The sequence below is a fragment of the Euleptes europaea genome, chromosome 13, assembly GCF_029931775.1.
Source record: "Euleptes europaea isolate rEulEur1 chromosome 13, rEulEur1.hap1, whole genome shotgun sequence".
NCBI classification, from domain to species: Eukaryota; Metazoa; Chordata; class Lepidosauria; order Squamata; family Sphaerodactylidae; genus Euleptes; species Euleptes europaea.
In genome coordinates this window covers 51,983,884-52,008,300 of record NC_079324.1, presented here as the reverse complement: position 1 = coordinate 52,008,300, position 24,417 = coordinate 51,983,884, and the positions used below count along the sequence as shown (strand labels likewise).

The following is a 24,417-nucleotide window of genomic DNA, read 5'->3' as shown; positions in this document are numbered from 1 at the left end:
CCAGCGCTACCACTTCCATCTTTGCTAGGGCCGCTTATTTATGGGTCAAGAAAATTATACAACTTGTACCAGATGATAGCCTCAGAGTTCTTGGTGGTCTTGACAGAGTACAAACTGCGTTGACCGTGATGGCGGATGCCTCACTAGATACCATGTCCTCAGTAGCGAGGTCAATGGCATCAGTCACCTCCATTAGAAGGGGTCTATGGCTCAGGTCCTGGCCAGCTGATTTTAAGGCCAAAGCTACACTGATGGCCTACCCAGTCAAAGAGGGGAGGCTTTTCGGAGAAAAGCTGGACAGTATCCTTGTTGAAACAAAGGATAAAAAACAGGTCCTTCCCATGCAGATCAAAAAAGACCAACGTTCTCCTCTGTATCATTCCTTTCGTTCCCCCAAATTCACTCCCAGATTCAGAACAGACTTCAGGAGAGGCTCTTGGGTGTCAAACCGGGGATCATGGAACAATACCAGATCCTTTCGCAGAGGGGGGAGATTCTCTAGGCCCCAAAACTTCCAGGCCAGGTCAGATAAGGGCGACCGATTACCCAAACACCCCCCTCAGTGACGCCGATCACACCTACGTGGGGGGGAGGTTACAAATGTTCACAGCAAGGTGGGCCTTGTCCAACCCGGACAAATGGGTCTCTCAGATCCTATCAAATGGATACCTACTGGAATTCACCTCCCGACCCCGGGATCTCTTCCTAAATTCCCCTATATCACTCAAAACAGAGAAACATTCAAGGACAATAACAGCAATTCAACACCTGCTATTCATCAAAGCCATAGAGCCAGTCCCCAGCTCTCAGAAGGGCCAGGGAGTATATTCCATATTTTTTACGGTGCCAAAGAAAAACGGCGACTGGAGGGCCATCCTCGACTTGAAGTACATCAACAAGAGGATGGCTCGAAGACACTTCCGCATGGAAACAGTCAAGTCAATAGTGGAATCTCTACTCCCTGGCACCTTTATGACGGCTGTGGATCTGACGGAGGCCTACCTCCATATTCCTATACATCCACTACACAGACCATTCCTCAGGTTCGCCTATGGACCCAACCATTACCAATTCAGAGCCCTCCCCTTCGGGTTGACATCCGCCCCGAGGGTCTTCACGAAGGTACTGGTAACAGTCATTGCTACACTCAGACAGGAAGGAGTCCAGGTACACCCGTACCTGGACGATATTCTGATCTGTGCTCCAACACCAAATCTCTCCCGCACCCATACAGATCACGTTATCCAGGTCCTCCAGGAACATGGATATCTCATAAATTTCGGCAAGAGTTCCTTACAACCTTCCCAAGTTATGACACACCTGGGAACCAGAATCAACTCAAAGACCAACTCTTTATCTCTATCCCAGGAGAGAATAAGCAAACTGAAAACCTTTGCTACCAAACTGACCAAATCAAAGTCCGCTATGCTAATGTCCCTTGCGGCTCTACTGGGCCTGATGGTGTCGTGCATAGCGATTGTCCCATGGGCACGCTTTCACTCACGCCCCCTTCAGTGGCTTCTACGTCCCCACCAATTATAGCAAGAAAAAAGGTCAAGTCAGTGACAATCCCACACAGCGTCAGACACAGTCTTCTGTGGTGGACTGTTCCGTCGAACCTGCACAAAGCCACACAGTACATTCACGAAGACCCTGTTCAAGTCTTCACAGACGCCAGCCTTTTCGGATGGGGGGCCATATTGGGAGATCAGGTAGCCCAGGGTCGCTGGACCCACCAGGAATCACTGCTCCATATCAACCTGTTGGAGCTGAGAGCTGTCAAATTAGCTCTCTGGAAGTTCGCAGACATAATCAGGAACCATCATGTACTTATCAGAACGGACAATGTCGCTACAAAAGCGCACATCAACAAACAGGGGGGGTCCAGGTCCTCTTCCCTTCACAGAGAAGCAGTAGCAATTCTCACTTGGGCTCAAGCCAATCTTCCCTCGATCAGAGCGGAACATATCAAGGGAGACCTCAATTGCCAGGCCGACTGGTTAAGCCGGCAAAATTTAGACGAAGGAGAATGGGAGTTAGATCCAGGAACATTTCTTCAGATCACAGAAATATTTGGCACCCCCTTAGTAGATCTGTTTGCCTCCGAATCAAACCGCAAGGTACTCAGATTCTACTCCAGGTATTTTCACCCAAAGGCAGAAGGCACAGACGCCCTTCTCAGCCCGTGGCCCAGGGGACTGCTGTATGCTTTCCCCCCAATACCCATTCTACCAAAAGTCCTCCGCAAGATCCATCAATACAAAGCCAATGTGATATTAATAGCCCCTTACTGGCCTCGGAGGCCATGGTTTGTAACTCTGAAGCGCATGTCCTGCCAAGATCCATGGCAAATTCCAACGGAATCCAACACTCTCAGACAGGGACCTATCCTTCACCCAGACCCTCATTGGTTCTGTTTGACCGCCTGGCACTTGAAAGGCGGTCACTGCTAGAGCTAGGCTATTCCGTCGAAGTGGTTAACACAATTTTGGAGGCCAGAAAGCCCTCCACTAGACGCATTTACAACTCGTCGTGGAAGGCTTTCGTTCGCTGGGCCAGGAGAAAGCAAATGGACCCACTTCACCCTGACATTCCCGGCATCCTGGAATTTTTACAGGAAGGGGTTAGACAGAACCTGAAGGCTTCCACTTTAAGAAGACAATTGGCCGCCATTTCTACTGTTGTTCCTTTCACGGACGGACATCCCACGACACAGCATAGACACATCTCTGCCTTTCTAAAAGGGGTATCCCAAATTCAACCTCCTGCCTCTCACAGGTTCCCTACATGGAATCTTAATCTGGTTCTTAAGATTCTCATGGGTCCACCATTCGAACCTCTCAAAACGGTTCCGATGAGGTACCTTCGCATGAAGGTCCTCTTCCTTACAGCTATTACCTCAGCTAGGAGGGTATCGGAACTCAGAGCCCTTTCCATCAGAAAAGGCCTGTGTGTCTTCCATAAAGACAAGGTTGTCCTAACTCCTGACCCCACCTTCCGGCCTAAAATAAACTCCCATTTCCATAGATCTCAGGAAATAAACCTCCCATCGTTCTGCCCCAATCCATCAGGCACAACCGAAGCATTATGGCATACCTTAGACCTCAGGAGAGCCATCCGCACATTCATTAAGCGTACTGCAGAATTTAGAAAGTCAGACTTCCTATTTATAGGAATATCTAACCCCAGTAAAGGAAAAAAGATGTCAGCCGCTGCCATCAGTAACACAATCAAGGCATGCATAGCTGAAGCTTACAAGGTAGCTGGCAAGCCAGTGCCCGAGGGCATCACAGCTCATTCCCTTAGGAGTATGGCAACTACTGCCGCCTTTGACAAACAGGCCCCGCTGGAAGAAATTTGCCGGGCCGCAACCTGGTCCTCTGTTTCAACATTTATCAAGCATTATAAAATTCACACATGGTCCTCAGCGCAGGCGGCCTTCGGCCGCAGGGTCCTGCAGAATGTAGTCGAGTAAGTGTAGCTTATCCCACCCTTTTTTGGGGAGCTCTTATAAGTCCCGCAGCTCAGGATGCCCTTGCCTCAGGGGAGAATATAGCCTTGGATACTCACCGTGAGGGCTTATTCTCCTCTGAGGCGAAGGGCATCCTGCCCCTCCCTTATAACTTGTCTTACAATAAAAATTTTAACTGTTCAGTACTTGTCTCCTGCTTAGCACAGGAATGGCTCTATCTGTCTATCTGTTCATGTTGGGTTATATGCAATTGCAATTTACAGTTAGTTTATATAGCGAGTTCTTCCTACTGCTGTTAATGTAGCTAGTCTAGACGGTAACTGGCTTCCTCAGGCTGTTTTCCCGCCAAGTATCACAGGAAGTCAGAATCTTTTAGTCCTGCCTACCCGGATGGAGAGGGAAAACAACCCGCAGCTCAGGATGCCCTTCGCCTCAGAGGAGAATAAGCCCTCACGGTGAGTATCCAAGGCTATATTCTAGGTACAATTCATATCTTAATTAAAACTGTTTCTTCGTGGTAGAATCTCTAAGGAAGGTAGAAATAGAGCATGACAGGAAATTGCTTTCCAAATGTTCTAGGTCTTTCACCATCGGCCATTCCCCTAAATTGCCTTAACGTTCAGTACGGTTTTTCTACATGGTACTTGATTCTATAATTTTGCAGTTAGCACCTGACTGAAATTAATTTACCTGTAACTTTGTTTTTAAGCTTACATGTCTGAAAAGGCCGTTGGTGGTTATACATGAGCTGTTTGACAAGTCTATCATGGACATCTCATGGTAAGTATGGTTTTAATTTGGCAGAATAAATTGTTTACTTGTACAGTAGTTTGTCCATTGGAAATTTTGCTCCAATGTTGCTGTCAGCTTGCCCTGTAACGTTGTGTTCTCCAGTGTCATCTTTGTTAAGCTGTTTCCCCGGGCTCGGCGGTGATTTCATGCATTCCCCAGGAGCACAATAAGCATGCTTCAAAATATTGCATCTAATAAGCATGGGAAATGCAGTGCATTGAATCTTGAATGCATTTTCTGCGACTTGGTTTAGATTTTCCAGGTTGAAAGCCTGAGCAGTGGGTAAAAGTAAAGGAATGGGAAGGCTACAAAACAAGCCAACTGAATCCAAGGCAAATGCAGTCTTAATGAGTCACTAGGCTGGGTTCCAAGTGAAACAGATATTGAAGTTTAAGGACTGAAAAAATAGACACACACTCTTTAGGTTGGCTGAAGCCAGCTGATAGCTAAGCCTGTTTGGAATTGGGGGGTGGGGAGGTATGGCTTAGCCCCTCTAGTTCATAACTAGTTAATGCTATGCCATTGACTAATAATAATAATAAATAATAATAATAAATAATTTTTATACCCCATCCTCCCCCGGCAAACAGGTTCAGGGTGGCTAACAACAGATGAATATGCAAATTATAAATATGTTAAACAATCTAAAACAATTTAAAGCATCACTAATAATAAATCCTGTACAGATGGCACCTAAATTACTTCACTTAGGAGAGGATGTCACAAAGGTGGCTGTGTGTCAGTGCCTGCCATTGATGTCACCCCTATGCTGGGGGGGGGAAGAGGATGGGGATGGATGGACATGGGGACAGGAAAACACAACCAGGAGAAGGGAAGAAAGAAGGGCCAAGGGGAAAAAAGGAATAAGGCAGGTGTCAAGCCCAAGAGGTTCCCCAGACTTGTGTAATGTAACCAAGCAGGGTCCGTCCAGCACTCAAGACACTCTTAAAAAAACATAAAGAGCTTTATTTTAAAGAAAAAGTTCAAAAGACAATTAAAATAAGACAGGCAAAGGCACATTGTGTGTGTGTAAAGTGCCTTCAAGTTGCAGCCTTATGGTGACCCCTTTTGGGGTTTTCATGGCAAGAGACAGAAATGGTTTGCCAGTGCCTTCCTCTGCACAGCAACCATGGTATTCCTTGGTGGTCTCCCATCCAAATACTAACCAGGGCCGACAAAGACACACTGGCAAACAGAAAATAACAAAGGTTTTACTTGTCTAACCATTCATTATACTCCCAGCAGTTCTAAGGAGCTAGGATGACTTTCACAGCAGTTCTAAGGAGCTAGGATGACTTTAGGCCTCCAGAGTATATCTGGGTCTTAAGCTTCACAGAAGAGAAAGGTGTTACATACAGCAATACAGGAACTAGAATGAGTTGCAGTAGCCAAAAAGCCACACACCGCACATCAGGGACAAGAGTAAACTTATGGATTTCTTGAACTCCGGTCAGGTGATCCAATTCTTCCAATCACAGGGTCACGTTGAATGAACCTTCCAGATGACTCAGACCGGTTCTGACCAGAACATTCTCTAAGTGAAGATGAGTGAATCCACCCCCCTCCCAACTTCTCATGGCAGTGTCAGTCTGCTTAATTAGATTGGAATGCAGAATGTCCTTGAAGCTAACAGCTAGCTTATAAGCTGCAGGTGTGAGCCGTTACGGCAGGCTTCTATGAAACTACAGAGACTAAAACTTTAAAATACAAGAGGGAAGCAATGCAGTTGTCAGTAGCAAAATAATTTTCCTTTCTTCACAGCAGGTAAGGAGGCCAGGCTCTGGATGTAATGTTGTTGCAGCCCTCAACCATAAGTGTGATGGAACATCTCAGTCTTGCGGGCCCTGCGGCCTTTAATTAAAGAGACTAATTAAAGCGAGTTGGCCAGCTTGCCCCTTCATGCACCTTGGCCAGTCTGAGCCCTCTCATCGCTCCCTGAGCCAGAGATTGCTCTGGGCTGTCCAGGCAAGATAGCGGAAGAGCCCAGGAATTCCATAGCCCTGTCTCTTTGCCCTCTTGAGCCAAAACTGGATGCGGTTCTGTTCAGTGATCTGAGTCGAGTTTTCTTGAGGAGGAGGCAGGCTAGCATCATCTTTGGGTCCCCCTCCCTTCTTCTACCGTGGGATTTGTAAAAGGAAAGATCATAGTTCACCATCTTTTTTAGTTAGAATAGTTATTAGCTCCTTTTCTTCCAACATGGTGTAGTGGTTTGGAGTGGTAGATTCTGATCTGGAGAACGGGGGTGGATTCCCCACTCCTCCATATGAGCAGTGGAGGCTAATCTGGTGCACCGGGTTGGTTTCTCCACTCCTACACATGAAGCTAGCTGGGTGACCTTGGGCTAGTCACAGCTCTCTTAGAGCTCTCTCAGCCCCACCTACCTCACAGGGTGTCTATTGTGGGGAGGAGAAGGGAAGGAGATTGTAAGCTGGTTTGATTTCCCCCTTAAGTGGTAGAGAAAGTCGGCATATAAAAACCAACTCTTCTTCTTCTCCAAAGGTACCCAAAGTGGCTTTCAGTAGCAGAAAGGCAATCACAATATAACACACAAAAATGCAATTAAATGTAAGAAACAACCAGAATATCTGACTGTATCTTGGACTAGTCTTGAAACCAGTGGGCCAGCTTGTCCAAGGCTACAGGGCAAGAACCCGAAAGCCCTTTGGCTTGTGCCCCAGGGCTTGTGCCTGTGGCCACGCCCAATCTTTATGCCTGTACACAGGAAACAGGAAGAATAAGCAAACACACAGCTTAGATTGTCTAGCTATTACAGGTTGAGTATTCCTTATCCGGACTGCTTGGGACCAGAAGTGGTCCATATTTTGGATCTTTCCGTATTTTGGAATTTTTGCATATACATAAGGAGATACCTTGGGGATAGGACCCAAGTCTAAACACAAAATTAATTTATGTTTTATATATACTTTATACACGTAGCCTGAATGTAATTTAAACCAATATTTTAAATAATTTTGTATATATTGAACCATCAATGGTGCTGCTGAGGGCCTGTGAGTAATGCCTGCATGCCGGTTCAAAACATCAGATCAGTCTGGATATCAGATGTCCGGATAAGGCAGCATGTAGTAGAGTTCCTCCACATATAGCCTTCCCTGCTGACAGAGCTTCTGGGCACGACTTATCTTTACACCATTTTTCAGAGCTTTACAGGCTGAGAATTACATACCAAGAATAAGCAAGTGAAAGATAAACTGCCAGCAAAGTTCCACGTATTTGAACTTTATGGGTAACAGTATGTAAAAGGTAAAGGTCCCCTGTGCAAGCATTGGGTCATTCCTGACCCATGGGGTGACGTTGCATCCCAACGTTTTCTAGGCAGACTTTGTTTGCGGGGTGGTTTGCCATTGCCTTCCCCAGTCATCTTCCCTTTACCCCCAGCAAGCTGGGTACTCCTTTTACCGACCTCGGAAGGAGGGAAGGCTGAGTCAACCTTGAGCCGGCTACCTGAAACCGACTTCTGTTGGGATCGAGCTCAGGTCGTGAGAAGAGCTTGGACTGCAGTACTGCAGCTTACCACTCTGTGCCAGTAGAAAAGATCTTCGTGTTTTACGTGCCAAAGCTTCCAGGGCAATTGAGGTGCTGTAACACCTCCTCGCCACTTGGAGGCGCCGTGCTGGCTTCAGCCGCAGCAGGGAAAGCGCCCTCTTTCCTCTGCTCCACGTTGCTCCCCCTGGTGGTCTGCAAACATGGTGGAACATCTTCCTGTTCAGAGAAGGTGGTAACAAGCACAGCTTTGGGCTGAGACCTTTAGTGGCTCAACGGGATTAAAAGTGCGTGCAGAGCGGCTTTTAAAAACCCTGTAAATGGGGGTGGGGCGATGTCCACGCTTGCCTCTTGAACAGTTAAAAGATGATCCGTTAAAGTAACATCAGAAAGCATCTAAAAAAGTTACCGCTTTATTCCTATTTTTTTTTAATGACCTTTTTTTAAAAAACCTTTCTGATATGAAAATGTTTGAGTTGGCGCAAAGTTTTAGGGAGGTGCCATTTCATATTAGTGGTTACTTTTATTAATCGCTAAACCTTTCTGATATGAAAATATTTGAGTTGGCGCAAAGTTTTAGGGAGGTGACATTTCATATTAGTGGTTACTTTTATTAATCGCTACATTAGTGGCTAGAGTTGAGAGGCGCTTTAGCATGAAGTTTAGTGACTTGTTGAAGACTGCGATGCGGCCATAGAAGCTAAGGCTGAAGAAGCCATTATTGGTGAAAGCGTCAGTTACCTGGAAGACGTTTCCTTTGCTCGTGCCAGCAGGTTCCTCGTCTGAAAAAACACTACAGCTACCGTTTGGATTGCTGTTCCAAGCATCTGTTCATCAGTACAGACCTATGAAGAAGATTCCTTCCTTGTTTTCGAGGGCTTGCCTTTACAAGGACTTTTCAGTCATATGAAGTGTCTTTTGGACTCTGAGGGAAACCTGGACATAGATTTCTTGTACATATTTCTTGTACTGTTGTTAGGTATTTGTTTAGATGACGGTTCACTTGTAGATGTTTGCACTGCCTTGTTATTTGTGTCTCTCCTTACAATATATGTGTTTAGATATGAGCCAAGTGCTGATTTTTTCTTGATAACCAACTTTATCACATTAGTGGATAGTTTGCTGAACCTCCAGGTAGTAGCTGGAGATCTCCTGCTATTACAACTGATCTCCAGCCGATAGAGATCAGTTCCCCTGGAGAAAATGGCCGGCTTGGCAATTGGACTGTATGGCATTGAAGTCCCTCTTCTCCCAAAACCTCGCCCTCCTCAGGCTCTGCTCCAAAATCCTCCCGCCGGTGGTGAAGAGGGACCTGGCAACCCTATTAGTGACAGAGTTAGTTCCTGCTCTGCCCTCTCCCCAAGACAAAATCCTGAAAGAATAATGTACGTGATATAGGGTTGCCAGGTCCCTCTTTGCCAGTGCTGGGAGGTTTTTGGATGGAGTTCAGAAATTCCTGGAGATTTTGGGATGGATCCTGGGAAGGGTGGTATTTGGAGAGCTGAAGGACCTCCCTGTGGTGTAATTCCGTAGAGTCCGCCCTCCAAGCTGTCAATTCCACCAGAAGCGCTGATCTCTGTCGTCTGAAAATCATTTGTAATTCCAGGAGATCCTGTCACCCTACCTGGAGTTTGGCAACCCATTTAGACCATCTGAGTTGGCAGAGGAGTTTCACTATGTTCTCGTGTTGTCCAGAACACTTTTCAGGCCTGAATAAGAGTTCTGTGTAACTTGCAGTCCTGATCGTATGAATAGTTAGCTGTGCCCAAGCCCATCAGAGTGAATTGAGGAGCCATGGCTCCATGTTAGAGGGCGTGATCTGTGTGCAGATGGACACTGGTTAAAGACTCACTGCCCTAGCACAATCTGTCCAGTCAAAGGTGCTGTCAAAATCCGTGACTTCCGTGTTACTTCAGTGGTGCAGAAAAAAGTGATCCTGCAGGTAGCTCTCCCACGGCTCAGGTTGTGGGAGCTCACCAAAAACCAGTGTATTATGGAAGAAGAAGAAGAGTTGGTTTTTATATGCTGACTTTCTCTACCACTTAAGGGAGAATCAAACCAGCTTACAATCACCTTCCCTTCCCCTCCCCACAACAGACACCCTGTGAGGTAGGTGAGGCTGAGAGAGCTCTAAGAGAGCTGTGACTAGCCCAAGGTCAGCTGGCTTGGCTGGCTTCATGTGGAGGAGTGGGGAAACTAACGTGGTTCACCAGATTAACGTCCGCCACTCATGTGGTGGAGTGGGTAACCAAACCCGGTTCTGCAGATAAGAGTCTACCACTCCAAACCACCAATCTTAACCACTACACCACGCTGGCTCTCTAGCTGTTGTGGTGGGCTGAACTGCGGTAGGGTTTTTACTGGGTTGTTTCTGTCTATACCTTCTGGACATGACTACCTAGATATGGCCAGTATAGTGATGGACCTCTTCCATTTGCTGTTCCAGTTTTATGAGCTGTGGTTTCCATTGCAAGGTAAATAATCAAAATCTTTGATTTAAAAGACCATTGGAGGTAGCCTTCATTGTTTTCCCTTACCTTTTCCAGGACCTTAAATGGACTCGGCATCTTGGTGTGTTCCATGGATGGATCAGTGGCGTTTCTGGATTTTTCCCAGGACGAGCTTGGTGATCCCCTGAGCGAGGAGGAAAAGGTACTTTGCGTCCTCTGGCATGGGCTTGCCGATTCAATCTGCCTGCTTAACCAGTTTTTTTAAACCCTTTCAATACAGTTTTAAAACCAGAATTTACAGATTAAAACTTCCAGGCTACCTCTCAAATTTGACCTCTCCAATGTTAAAACGTCAGTCTATGCTGGCTCACTTAAATTTACTCGCTTAAATTTACTCCCAACAGCAATGACTAGAGGCAGATTCATCAAAATCTCTTACGAAGAGAGACTGTGTGCTTGCACAAAGAGGCAACCCGAATTGGTAGCCCACATTTTACTACACTGCGATCTTTATACTCTCCCGCTGGAAAAATTCCTGTTACCATTACTTAAGGATAGCTCAGCCCAAACAGATGTGGCCCTAGTGCACTACCTATTAAAAGACAGTAATGCGCACACAACATTGATGGTGGCAAGATTCTTGGAAACCTCTCTAGGAGTGCTGCGCCAAGCTCCTCCACAGAGTCAAACTCTACCAAACTGATTACATAGCACTTTAAGGTTTAGAGGTTTTAACCAGTTTATTAGTATTGTTTAAAGATTGTATTTTAATCACTGAATATATAGCACTTTAAGACTCAGAGGTTTTTTAACTAGGCTGTTGATATTTTATTGTCCAAAGATTGTATTTTAATCATTGAATGTAGTATTTAAAAGATCTATGCCAATAAAGGTTTGATTTGATTTGATTTGAACCCTTTCAATACAATTTAAAAACCAGAATTTACAGATTAAAACTAAATTCATAAAATCAGGCGCCCTTGGCTATCAGCAGCATGAAACCGTGACAGGAAAACCATACAGAGGGGAGGACTTCTCTCCCATCCTTAGAATCTAAACCCGGGCTTGTCTGTTGGTTTTTTTTTAAAAAAATTTGTATAACATGTAAGTAATATATAGAATTTTAATCATTATATAGACTTTTAATCATTATGATCATTAGAAGCCTTTAAGAGAGGAGTGGATGTGTTCATGGAACAGAGGGCTCTCCATGGCTACTATTCAAAATGAATACTAGTCATGATGTATACCAGTATCAGAGGAGGATGCCTATTATATTAGGTGCTGTGAAACACAGGCAGGATGCTGCTGCAGTTGTCTTGTTTGTGGCTTCCTAGAGGTACCTGATTGGCCACTGTGTGAACAGACTGCTGGATTTGATGGGCCTTGGTCTGATCCAGCATGGCTTTTCTTATGTTCTTAATAATAGTATTGACAAAATCTAGAAGTAAATGATGTGCTGGTCTTGCAGAAGTTTGTACATCACCCAATGATGTTCTTACATCACCATTCTGTGTCTCTGCTTCTTTATTGCTTCTTATCAAGGTTGTTCAAACATTTCTTTGTGTCCACCCTTTTTGCGCTCCACAGAGCAACATTCATCAGTCCACCTATGGCAAAAGCTTGGCTATCATGACCGAGGCGCATCTGTCCACCACTATAATCGAGAATCCAGAGATGCTGAAGTACCAGCAAAGGCAGCAGCAGGGAGGGCAGAAGAATGACGCTATAAGGGACGCAGCAGGCTCAGCAATGGCAGCCCCTAAAATGGCGAGCATGGTGAATGGGGAGAGCTTGGAGGACATCAGGAAAGTATGTATCTTCAGAAAGGGGTCCTCTTTGTCTAAGCTCTCAAAGCTTTGGTAGAATAACTTACTAACATCGTCACATTTGGTTTTCCCAAGTTAGCACTTGGAACATGAAAACAGCCTTATATCGAGACTTACTATTGACTAGGGCCTGCAGTTTGCTTGCTGTGATGGGAGTCCACCCGGCAGCAGCCCTTGATCCTTGCTGCCGATTGGTATAGTGGGAGGGAAAAATAAGCCAAAAAACGCCATTGGCACTACACTATAGGATTCACTGGAATCTCTGATTTTACCTTAGAGTTTCCGGTGAATCCTAGAGCGTCGTGCCAGTGGTGTGACGTCACATATGGGTTTACCCTGGAAGTGAAGTCACACTGTCGTTGTGCCAACTCTCCCCCATGTCCCCACCTCCAGTCTCCCTCCAAGTACTTCCACCAGTTGTCATCTTTACCGTTGACAATACTGTTAGTGTTGTTTGGGTGTGGCTTTCCTGACTCTCAGGCAGGGAAAGAGTTTTTCCCAAGTAGAGATGCCAGGGACCTTCGGTATGCAAAGCAGATGCTCCACCATCAGCCGCAACCCCTCCCACACCATTCTGTACATGGCTTTTTTTTTTTTTTTAATATAAAGAAGTTGAGATGCAAAATTAAAGCCTGCTAAATCAGGGAATACGGTCCTTTGGCGCTGTACGTCTACTTGGTGTAATCCCATCATAGCTGAAAAACTAGAGTTTGTAGTTTTGTTAAAAATAGCTGCATAAATATTCCTGTTTCTGAAACCATATTTAGAAGCTGCTTTGATCTCTTGTTAGAAAGATCCGCTTTCGTTACGCTCCATTCAGAATTAAGATGGCAATATTCCACTCGGAGAATACTATTTTCCGTGTTAGAAGCCTGTGTTTTGGAAGTGCAGTTTTAGAATGTTTTTCCAATCTAAAAGATTCTTACTTCGCAGGATTATTTGACTTGCTGTATCATTACAGGCGTTTTGTACCAGTTATAATATTAAAGTTCCAATAAAAGACCTTTCTTCCGACAGAATCTTTTAAAGAAGCAAGTCGAGACACGGACAGCAGATGGCCGGAGAAGGATCACACCTCTCTGCATAGCTCAGCTGGACACTGGGTATATTGCTGTTTTGTGTGTGTGAGAGAGAATGTTTGCATGAGGCCTTCTTTTTCTGTGTTATCTCAACATTTCTTTCTTTGAAAGAAAATCATGTGCTGACATATTGCAGCCTTGCAAAATATGGTCCCAAAAGATGCTAACGTCCTTTCCATGCATATCTATTTGTGGCAAATGGAAGCCCCTCCCAAGTATCAGCTCTCTTCCAGTTTGCAAATGCTGCTTTGCCTGGGGCAGTTTTACTTACTAAGATTGACAGTTCCAGTGGTTATTGACAAGCTTTATGGAGAGCCAGCGTGGTGTAGTGGTTAAGAGTGGTGGTTCAGAGTGGTGGACTCTGATCTGAGTTGGTTTCCCCACTCCTCCACATGAAGCCAGCTGGGTGACCCTGGGCTAGACACAGCTCTCTTAGAGCTCTCTCAGCCCCACCTACTTCACAGGGTGTCTGTTGCGGGGAGCGGAAGGGAAGGTGATTGTAAGCCAGTTTGATTCTTCCTTAAGTGGTAGAAAAAGTCGGCATATAAAAACCAACTCTCCTCCTCCTCCTCCTCTTCTGATAGCCATTCTATATTTGGATGCAAGCAGGTGGCTTTATGGCCCAGGCTAGCCTGATTTGCACAGATCTTGGAGGTTAAGCAGGGTCAGCCCTGGTTAGTACTCAGATGGGAGACCACCTAGGAAATCTAGGGTTGGTAGACAGAGGCAGGCAGTGGCAAACCAACTGTGTTTGTCTCTTGCCTTGAAAACCCTACGGAGTCATCATAAGTTGGCTGCAACTTAATGGCACTTTAGACACACACACATTCGGGGACGGGGGGGGGGGCTTTACCCAGAAAGCAGTGGCCTAAAAATTTGTCTGTGTTTGTGTAATGGGCAGGATCGCTTTATAGTGGGAATGGCAAGAGATCCGTATATATCTTGTCATCTTCAGCACTGTGGTAGTATTTTGTCAGCGGCCATCCTGATCATTGGTATTTGTAGCAGGATATCCACCCAAAATTGTAGGTCTTGCAATTGGGACCCAAGCAGAGGGACATCTGAGGCTGGAATTTTGCGGGGAGGAGCCGTGGCTCAGTGGTAGAGCATCTGCTTGGCATGCAGACGGTCCCAGGTTCAATCCCCGGCATCTCCAGTTAAAGGGACTAGGCAAGTAGGTGGTAGCTGCCTGAGACCCTGGAGAGCCACTGCCGGTCTGAGTAGACGATACTGACTCTGATGGACCAATGGTCTAATTCAGTAGAAGGCAGCTTCATGTGTTCATGGACAGAAAAGTCCTTGGTCCCTTGATAAGTCTCTGGGTATTTCAGAAATGAAGCGAGACTCCTTTATTTCTTTCTCAGCTCATGAGATTGTATGTATGGAATGATGTTAGGGACAGAGTCCCCATTTTACACTTTGTACGGGGCTCAGAGAAATTACGTACTGTTGCACTGTTGACGTGCTTATGATATTGCAACTGATTCCATACTTGGTACCCTTCTCCTACTTGCTTTTTAAAAAAATATTTACTATGAAATACAAAAATGCATATTAGAATTATTTTAAAAACAACAACTAGTGGGCACATTCTAGTTTCGGGCTGTCAGTAAGGAGATGCCAGATAATTAGCAGTGGAAGTGTGAAGGGGATGTGGCTCAGTGGTAGAGCACCTGCTTGGCATGCAGAAGGTCCCAGGTTCAGTCCCGGCATCTCCAGTTAAAGGGACCAGGCAAGTAGGTGATGTGAAAGACCTCTTCCTGAGACCCTGGAGAGCCGCTGCCAGTCTGAGTAGACAATACTGACTTTTATGGACCAAGGGTCTGATTGTGTTCACCTTTGAGACTATATTATAAAATGGAATATAATCTTAAAATTACCTTGATTGATCTTGTATACTTTTTTTTTTAACAGTGATTTTTCAACAGCTTTCTTCAATAGTATTCCGATATCTGGATCCTTAGCTGGAACAATGATGTCTGCTTCTCAAACCAATCAGCTGATGTCATTAGATTACAATGCAACCAATTCCCTTGGCACTTCTAAACCTACCTTAGAGCCGGTGGCAGTCAGTGTTAAACCCACAGAAGATGGAGTCAACAAGGACGGGTCAGTATCGGCAAGAGTTTCTTCCTCTTCCTTTCCTGGCTAAGGTCTTCTCCATCACCCAGGCACCTTGATCACTCTCCTTGCAAGATCATGAGGTAGTTCACACATGCAAACGCAGCATCGCAGAAAGAACTTGCGTATCACTTGAGAGGTGCTGCTTTTCATACAATCATAGAGTTGGAAGGGACCACCAAGGTCATTTAGTCCAACCCCCTGCACAGTGCAGGAAATTCACAACTACCTCCCCCACACACACACACCCAGTGACCCCTACTCCATGCCCAGAAGATGGCCAAGGTGCCCTCCCTCTCATGAACTGCCTAAGGTCATAGAATCAGCATTGCTGACAGATGGCCATCTAGCCTCTGCTTAAAAACCTCCAGGCTTACCACCTGTTGCACTGAGGAACCGCTTTAACTGTTAGAAAATTCTTCCTAAAGTCTAGATGGAAACTTCTTTGATTTAATTTCAACCGGTTCTGGTCCGACCTTCTGGGGCAACAGAAAACAACTCGGCACCATCCTCTATATGACAGCCCTTCAAGTACTTGAAGATGGTTATCATATCCCCTCTCAGTCTCCTCTTTAGGCTAAACATACCCAGCTCCTTCAACCTTTCCTCATAGGACTTGGTCTCCAGACCCCTCACCATCTTTGTTGCCCTGCTCTGGACACATTCCAGCTTGTCTACATCTTTCTGAAATTGGGGTGCCCAAAACTGAACACAATATTCTAGGTGAGGTCTGAGCAGAGTAAAGTAATACCATCACTTCATGTGATCTAGACACTTTACTTCTGTTGATGCAGCCCAAGATCGCATTTGCCTTTTTAGCTACCGCATCACACTGCTGATTCATGTTCAGTGCTTGGTCTACTAAGACCCCAAGATCCTTTTCGCACACACTACTGCTCAGACAAGTCTCCCGCATCCTGTAATTATGCATTTGATTTTTCCTACCTAAATGCAGAACTTTACAAGGTCCCCTTCACCTGTTGTTTCGCAAGCTGTTCACGCTATTGTGTAACGAACCAATGAGAGTTTATTTATTTATTTATTTTTGTTTGGTCCATAAAATATTTCCAGCTTTTCTTTCTTTTCTTTCCTTTGCAAAATAATCTTCAGTGTTAATTTTTAAAAATTTAAATTTAAAATGCCTGAAATACACAGCAATGGCAGCGTAACTCAAAATGAGCAACAAACTTAAGTACCCATTACCCATTGTAATAAATAGATCAGAGTCACCTTCGCAAGTTTCTTCGCAAGCTGTTCACGCTATTGTATAACAAACCGATGCGATCAGTTCTTGTAGGTTATCTGGGCTGTGTGACCGTGGTCTTGGTATTTTCTTTCCTGGCGTTTCGCCAGCAGCTGTGGCAGGCATCTTCAGAGGAGTAACACTGAAGGACAGTGTCTCTCAGTGTCAAAGTGTGTTGGAAGAGTAATATATATAGTCAGAAGGGGGTTGGGTTTGAGCTGAGTCATTGCCCTGCAATTACTTTGATTCTTTTGCAGGACAATGACTCAGCTCAAACCCAACCCCCTTCTGACTATATATATTACTCTTCCAACACACTTTGACACTGAGAGACACTGTCCTTCTGTGTTACTCTTCTGAAGATGCCTGCCACAGGTGCTGGCGAAACGTCAGGAAAGAAAATACCAAGTCCACGGTCACACAGCCCGGATAACCTACAAGAACTGATGAACTCTGACCGTGAAAGCCTTCGACAATATTTTAAACCGATGAGAGGTTTTTAATTTATTTTTTATATATTTTTATATTTCCAGCTTTTCTTTCTTTCTTTTTTTGCAAAATTATCTTCGATGTTAGGGTTTTTTTTAAAAAAAATTAAAATTTGAAATGCCTCAAATGCGTAGGATTTGTTAAGATTGGCCTTGGTTCTGCAGTGATGATTTCTGTCAGTTTTGCAGTTTGGGCGTTATGTGCGAAGGGAGAAGGGAGCTGGGCACTCGCTGACTTTGAGGTTCTTGTCCCAAACAAATTGATGTCAGACAGATCGACCTCCGTACAGCCAATGAACCTGTTCGGTCCTATAGCGAGTGACCACTCCAGACAGAACCACAGCCTCTGTGTTCAGGGGTATTAAGCCAGTCATCGACAGATGTTATGGACAAAAACATGAGTGGACCTTTGTTTGTGGCTTACGGACCCGCCTTGAAACGTTCAGTTGGCTTGCAACAACTTTCCAGATTATCCCTTTTCACAAACTCACTTTCTCTTCCTTTGACAGTGTAAACGCTACCTCTGCTTCAGCCGCTCCCTCTGCCTCCTCGCCCTCTGTGCTGACAACCCCGTCCAAGATAGAACCGATGAAAGCATTTGATTCCAGATTTACCGAGCGGTCCAAAGCCACCTCAGGGACTTCTGCCATCGCACACACAAATCAAATCGCCATAGACAGGTGAGGAATCAGCTTGCAGAGACTAAAACTAGGAGCTGACACAGTATCAGCGAGCTCAACAAGGGCTTGTGCGTTCCCCGTGGGATGCTCCAACTTGGGGGGGGAAAGGGCTCTCCATCCCCCTATATCACATTCTAACCTGTAGGTTGTCACTGGGGACAGTGGCAGCTGTTTAGAAACACCAGTTCCAGCCTTCCTTCCTTTCGGGGGCCTGTACAACTAACCCTGTACCTCTTATGCAGGTTAAAAGAGCAGAACTCGATTAGGGACAGTAAACCCCGGGATCTCCTGGAGAGCAGCAGCGACAGTGAGGAAAAGATCCCGGCTAAGTCTCACTCTCACTCTCTGTCCAAGCGTAAACTGGAGCTGGAGATTGAAACGGTGGAAAAGAAGAAAAAAGGAAGGCCTCGAAAGGACTCCAGGCTGATGGCCGTCCCTCTAACAGTTCAGGTAACCCCGATGTTACTTCTCTCCTTCTCAGAACCGGGGGGCTGTGACTCAGTGGTAGTGCCTTTGCTTGGCTTGCGGGAGGTCCCAGGTTCGATTCCTAGCATCTCCAGCTGAAAGAACCAGGCAGGAAGGGATGGGAAGGACCTCCACCTGAGACCCCAGAGAGCCACTGCCAATCTGAGTAGACAGTACTGACCATGATGGACCAGTGGTCTGATTCAGTATAAGGCAGCTTTGTGTGTTCATTTGTGATTAATCCTGCAGAGGGGTGGTGGTGGGAAAATCGAGGAACGTTACAGTGCTATCCTATGCAGATTCACTCCAGTCTAAGGCTATTTATTTCAGTGGGCTTAAGCTGGAGATAACTCTTCACAGCATGGCACTGTCTGTAAGGTTTCCCTGCTCTTTTGGCTTCCTTTTTTCCCATTTCCAAGCACGCTCATCAGATTGGGCAGGGGATATGAAGATATTGATCACTGTGGGCCGCTGGATAGCTGTCAGCTGTCTCTTATCAGATTATTATGGGCAACTTGTTACTCTGACAGTAATATGCGTCTTAAATTAGTCCAGAAAGCTCATTCTGGGTTAGGTAGCGTTCACGTGGGTAGGGATGCGACTTGAACTCGCGTTTGAAAGAAAAATATTGGAGGCCTAACATGCGAAAAGATGTGATTTCTGTTTTGAGACAATGTTCTGCTTGTGAAGTGGTAAATACTGCTAATACTGCGCAAGTTCCCGGTGGGAGCTAACTTAAAACTTTAACTTCAATGCTGTAGTTTACAATTATAGTCATAAAACCATAATACCCCCAAATGCGCTGCTGATGCTGGGATTCTTGCAAAAGAGAGCTGCGCCAAGTGGATTTACTTCTGAACCAGCAATGCCCTTCTTGTGTTCTTAAGTCATGCTGCAAATTCAAGATCATTTAATAGAATGATTTATGCCTGGTTTAAGCCTGTGCCTTCTTATTTTGGAACCCTGGCACTTCTGTTAAAATTAAACAAGCAGGCCGTGAGTCAGCCCATCTATAACTTAGGGCAGGTACGAGTTGGAGCCCCACAAAGAATTTGCTGGAGCAGGGGCACAATTCGAAAAGGCTGTTCCTCCAGAATTCCCTCTTCCTGTAAACTCTCAGGGGCTTGAACATAATAATTCCCCCTGCCCTAGTTATAACAGACTGTCAGCTGCTTTCAGGATTCCACTCTGGCTAGATCATATTCTGTTCCAGTTAGTGTTTGGGGAGGGGGCTTTTCCCCCTTTGATCTTTTTTGTTAATTTGCACCGTCTTTTTTTGCATACCAGGGGAGTCTCCAGAGTATTTAGGAGCTCCCTAGTTTGTCTGTGGGTGACCAGAATCTGCTGCTACCATGATTGTCGCAGGGGCCAGACTCTGTGTGTAGTGACATGTATCATATGCATGGTGCAGACTGACTTACCAAAGCCGTTGGGATGTTTGTCTTCCAGTCCCCGGCGATCCTGGCTTCTGAGAAGGATGGGGCTTGCCACAGTGCCCCGTTAGCGCTTAAACTGCCCACCCCGCTCCCGCAGAAATCGTTTACATTGCAAGTAAGTGGGCCTAACCTTTTGGAACGGAGCAGCCTTGTGCTTACGTACTTGGGAGCCAGCGTGCTGTAGTGGTTAAGAGCAGTGGTTTGGAGTGGTGGAGTCTGATCTGGAGAACCAGGTTTGATTCCCCACTCCACATGAGTGGTGGAGGCTAATCTGGTGAACTGGATTTGTTCCCCCACTCCTACACATGAAGCCAGCTGGGTGAGCTTAGGCTATTCACAACTCTCTCAGCCCTACCTACCTCACAGGGTGTCTGTTGTGGGGAGGGGAAGGGAAGGGGATTGTAAGCCGGTTTGATTCTTCCTTAAGTGGTAGAGAAAGTCGGCATATAAAAACCAGCTCTTCTTCTTCTTCTGTTTTCCTCCTAAGACTACCATTGCTGGTGTATTTTTTGCAGTTTTATTTATTTGTTTATTTAAAATATTTATTTCCCGCCTTTCCTTTGGGTTCAAGGTGACTTACGATAATAGTTAAAACATCCCCAGCTAAAACCAAAGATAAAATGGCAAACCCCAAATCCCTTGCTCATCCCTTCCAGTTCTCTTTAAATGTACATGTTACCATTTTGGATATCCAGTGACCTGAGTTTTAAATTTGTCCTATTTGGGCGTCCTGTCTGTCTGTCTCCCCATCTCTCTCATTTTTGCAACTTTCTTGATCAGCATTCATTCTAAGACAACTAATTTTTTGTAGGTCAGCTCAGATCCCTCCATGTACATAGAAGTGGAGAATGAAATTACGTCGGCAGGGGGTTCAAAACTGAGCAGGTTAAAATGCAATCGAGAAGGCAAAGAGTGGGAAACGGTCCTCACCAGCCGGATTCTTTCAGCAGCAGGAAGCTGGTATGTGCATTTATTCATATTAGCCAAAAGTTGAACAAGAATGCTTTTGGGCCAGAACCAGCCTGTCGGTAATGGTTATTTGTGTAGCACAGGGTTCCCCAGTGTTGTGGAGCCTGTGGGCACTTTTGGAACATTGAGTGGGTGCCACCACCAAATGGCCGCCGTGGGGGAGAGCACAGGTAACCACTGAATGACTGCGGTGGGGTCTGGGTCCAACCACCAATACTGCAAGATTCCATGCCGTGTGCCCTCCTACAATGCAAATGTATTCTTATTCATTTGAAAAAAATTATACCCAATATTTCTACCCTCATACAGGCCGCCAAGGCAGCTAACAAATTAAAACAGACATAGTAAAGAAAAAATCACACTTGAAAATCAATTAAAACCAACCCACTACATCATTAAAACAATTAAAATACAGAGTGAAAAATACATACAAAAACATTAAAAAGCAAAAATTAAAACTTTGAGCAAGAAGGAGCAGTCGCAAATCTCCCTGGGGAGAGAACTCGAGAATTTTGGTGCCACCACTGAGAAGGCAGTTTCTACGTAGATGCTGTCTGCAGAAAGACAGGCGGTGGCTCCTGGACTCTTCTGAGAGGCGGTGGCTCCTGCTCCAAAGAGATGAAGGAAAGCCAGGATTTGCTCTTGGCTTTGGAGAAAAAATGTTTTGGGAAAGAAGTAAGTGGACATCTGAAAACACGTGGGCAGGCACCATGTTAGGGATCACTGGTACAGCATTTCATTATGTTCAGAATGCTTCATGGGGACTACCTTGTTGTAATCTTTACAACAACCCTGTAAGGTAGGTCAGTACTACTATCCCCATATTGCAGTTGAATGGCTGAACTTGGGAGGGTGGTTTGATTAAGACTACCTTACTAAGCTATGGTCAAGGTGAGATTTGAACTGGAGATTTCATGATTTGAAACTTGCTCTGTTAGCAGCTGCCTACTGCAGCTTAGAGCTAGAGACTTCCTCAGCTTACACTCCAAACTGCCAAGTTCTGCACTGTTGCTATTAAAATACACAGAACTTTAATAGAAAATGATTGTTAGATTATTTTACAATTTTAAGATATTTTTAACCAGGGGTTGCTTTTATTGAACTTATACCTTTATATGTACGGGCAGCCTGTGATTCTGCGTTGCAAAACTATTGAGTCTGGAATTTTTGATGTGTTAGCACGTGATTGGTCAGTCGACCATATTAATAAATTTGCTTTGAGCTAGAGACTTTATTATTTGAAATCTAGTCTATTAGCAACTGCCCACTGCAGTTTATATTTCATTACAGGTATCTTTAAAGATTTCTCTATCTAAAAAAAGAAATCATATGCTTAAAACTAGCAAAAACAGAAATTGAAGAGCCTATTAGTTAAAAAATATTACCTTACAAAAGCTTTTTAAGTACATCACAAGCAGGAAGCCAGTTAGGAAAGCCATTTCACCCATAAGTGACAGAGATGTGAATGGATTGTGCAGGAGAATAAAGAAATTGCAGAGGATCTAAATGGATTATTTGCTTCACTCTTTAACATGTTTTCCTTTTTGGACACAAAACTATTGGACCCATCTCGCAGTTATGTGCTAATTAATGTTTAGCCTTTGATGCTTTCTGTCGCCACCATGAGCTGAAACTTTCCTCCCCCTTGATTCCAGCGAAGTGGTGAGCGTCGCTTGTGAAAAGCGGACCCTCTCTGTGTTTTCGGCTTGCGGTCGCCGCCTCCTCCCTCCTATCGTTCTGCACTCGCCCATCTCCACCTTGCACTGTACAGGCTTCTACATCATGGCTCTTACGACCGCTGCAACCCTCTCTGTCTGGTAAGCAGTGAACTTTCTGATTGTGGCGCATAGGCCAAAGCGAAGCATTTCTCAGTAGCATGAGCTGACACCATTCCGTTGTGTCTGTCTTTGAATGCCAGTGCAAAACTTAGTGCACCGTCTTCACCCTTTGAAGAAGTGTACAATTAAAATGTTAAAAACAAAAAAAGTACACGTCATTTGTTTAGCAGCATCAGTATTCAAGGTGCTTTACAGGGTAATCACCAGAGTCAGATCACCGCCCCTAAGAATTTAGAATCCTGAAGTTTGTGACAGTCTAGGCAACAGAGAGAAAGGGAAGGTAAACAGTGAAGAATATTCACTGACAATGACTTTGGCTTTATTTGCTATTCTCTGCTTTTCAGGAACGTTCAGAAACGGTCAGTTGTGGTGAAGGACGAATCCTTGCAGACGATTTTAACAGGTAATGAAACTGCTTCCAGTTACGGCTGCCTGTGAAATTAAGATCTGCATAAATGCCGTATGCTAAAAACGGTACATGGCCAAAAGCCAAAATACATCACTGGGACACACCTCCCTCTGCTGCGCACCCATGTCTGAGCCTTGTTATTCAGTCCTCTCTCCAGCTATCTAGTAGCTGCTGTGCCCCCCCCCCACACACACACACACACTGTGCCCAGTTAACATAAGAACATAAGAAAAGCCATGCTGGATCAGACCAAGGCCCATCAAGTCCAGCAGTCTGTTCACACAGTGGCCAACCAGGTGCCTCTAGGAAGCCCCCAAACAAGACGACTGCAGCAGCATTATCCTGCCTGTGTTCCACAGCACCCAATATAATAGGCCTGCTCCTCTGATCCTAGAGAGAACAGGTACGCATCATGGCTAGTATCCATTTTGACTAGTAGCCATGGATAGCCCTCTCCTCCATGAACACTCTCCTCTTAAAGCCTTCCAAGTTGGCAGCCATCACCACATCCTGGGGCAGGGAGTTCCACAATTTAACAATGCATTGTGCGAAGACAGTTCTTTGGCTCCTCCAGTCTGCCAGCATGTTGAGGGCAAAGGAGGATCGGAAGAGGGAAAACCACTGTGTCATTCTCTCCGGTACAAATGCGCATTAAGAAATTAAGTCTTTTCTAAGACCCCACGTGACTCAGTCGCCAAAACGTGGTTACCCATGATGTATAGCCTTTTTTTGCTTGCGGAATGCAATGTATTGGCTAGTGAATGCGACCTGTGAATTTTTTTAAAAAGCTGCTTTATGCTGTATCGCACCAGTGGCCCGTTTAGCTCAGTACCGCCTACCTTGACTAGTAGCAGCCCTCCAGGATCTCCCGCAGAGATCTTTCTCAGTCCTGCTTTCGTTGAAACCCCATAATTTGGAAGTTCCTGGGATTGAATCTGGGGGCCTTCCGCATGCAATAGCATTTCCTGTACCCTTCAGAAACAATGCATCTGGCCAAGCGCTGTCTACTGACAACAGCAACTGAGATCTCAGGCAAGGGTCTTTCCAAACAACTGGAGTTGCCAAGTACTAAATGTGGAACCTCGTGGATTCAAAATTTGTTCTCTGCCACTGAGCAATAACCCGTCTGATTTTTTTGTTGCAAGGAAGTCTCATCTTTTGGTTTGACTTTCTTGTCTTTTCTTCTTCTTTTTTAGGCAGCGAAACCACGGTGTCTCAGATCTTGTTGACACAGCACGGCATCCCAGTAATGAACATGTCTGATGGAAAAGCATATTGCTTTAACCCTTCTCTTTCCTCCTGGTAAGTGCCAAATGAGAAACGTTTCTCTGTTTTACTCTTAATTTTTAAGCCAAGTGGGATCAGACCCAGTTTAGTTCTTTTGTTCCTTTTGAATGTTTGTCCTTGAAAACTTATGGCAGTTGTCCATAAATTGCGTTTTCCCTCCCACCCTCAAGCAGTCATCTGGACTTCAGTGGTCTTGCTCTGTAGTAGGTGGACCATAGAGGACAGCTTTAAATTTTAAGCCTGTTGCTTTGCCATGTGATTTCCCCACTACGTGGTGTAGTGGTTAAGTGTGGTGGTTTGGAGTGGTGGACTCGAATCCAGTGAACCGGGTTTGATTCCCCGCTTCTCCACATGA

At 45.2% G+C, this 24,417-nt stretch overlaps 1 protein-coding gene across 2 annotated transcripts in view; it reads left to right on the top strand.

Moving 5' to 3' along the window:
* LOC130486574 (protein HIRA) overlaps window positions 1-24,417 on the top strand; it is a 56,811-nt gene that overhangs the window by 26,980 nt on the left and 5,414 nt on the right. The window contains exons 10-21 of one of the 2 annotated variants that reach the window (XM_056859873.1): window positions 4,182-4,252; window positions 10,315-10,420; window positions 11,809-12,030; window positions 13,047-13,150; window positions 15,041-15,235; window positions 17,488-17,658; window positions 17,901-18,108; window positions 19,573-19,674; window positions 20,371-20,519; window positions 22,184-22,345; window positions 22,711-22,769; window positions 23,972-24,077. In XM_056859873.1, the coding sequence (XP_056715851.1) occupies window positions 4,182-4,252; window positions 10,315-10,420; window positions 11,809-12,030; window positions 13,047-13,150; window positions 15,041-15,235; window positions 17,488-17,658; window positions 17,901-18,108; window positions 19,573-19,674; window positions 20,371-20,519; window positions 22,184-22,345; window positions 22,711-22,769; window positions 23,972-24,077 (1,655 nt within the window). The remainder of the gene's footprint in view (window positions 1-4,181; window positions 4,253-10,314; window positions 10,421-11,808; window positions 12,031-13,046; window positions 13,151-15,040; window positions 15,236-17,487; window positions 17,659-17,900; window positions 18,109-19,572; window positions 19,675-20,370; window positions 20,520-22,183; window positions 22,346-22,710; window positions 22,770-23,971; window positions 24,078-24,417) is intronic. The other variant, XM_056859874.1, reaches the window with a different exon arrangement.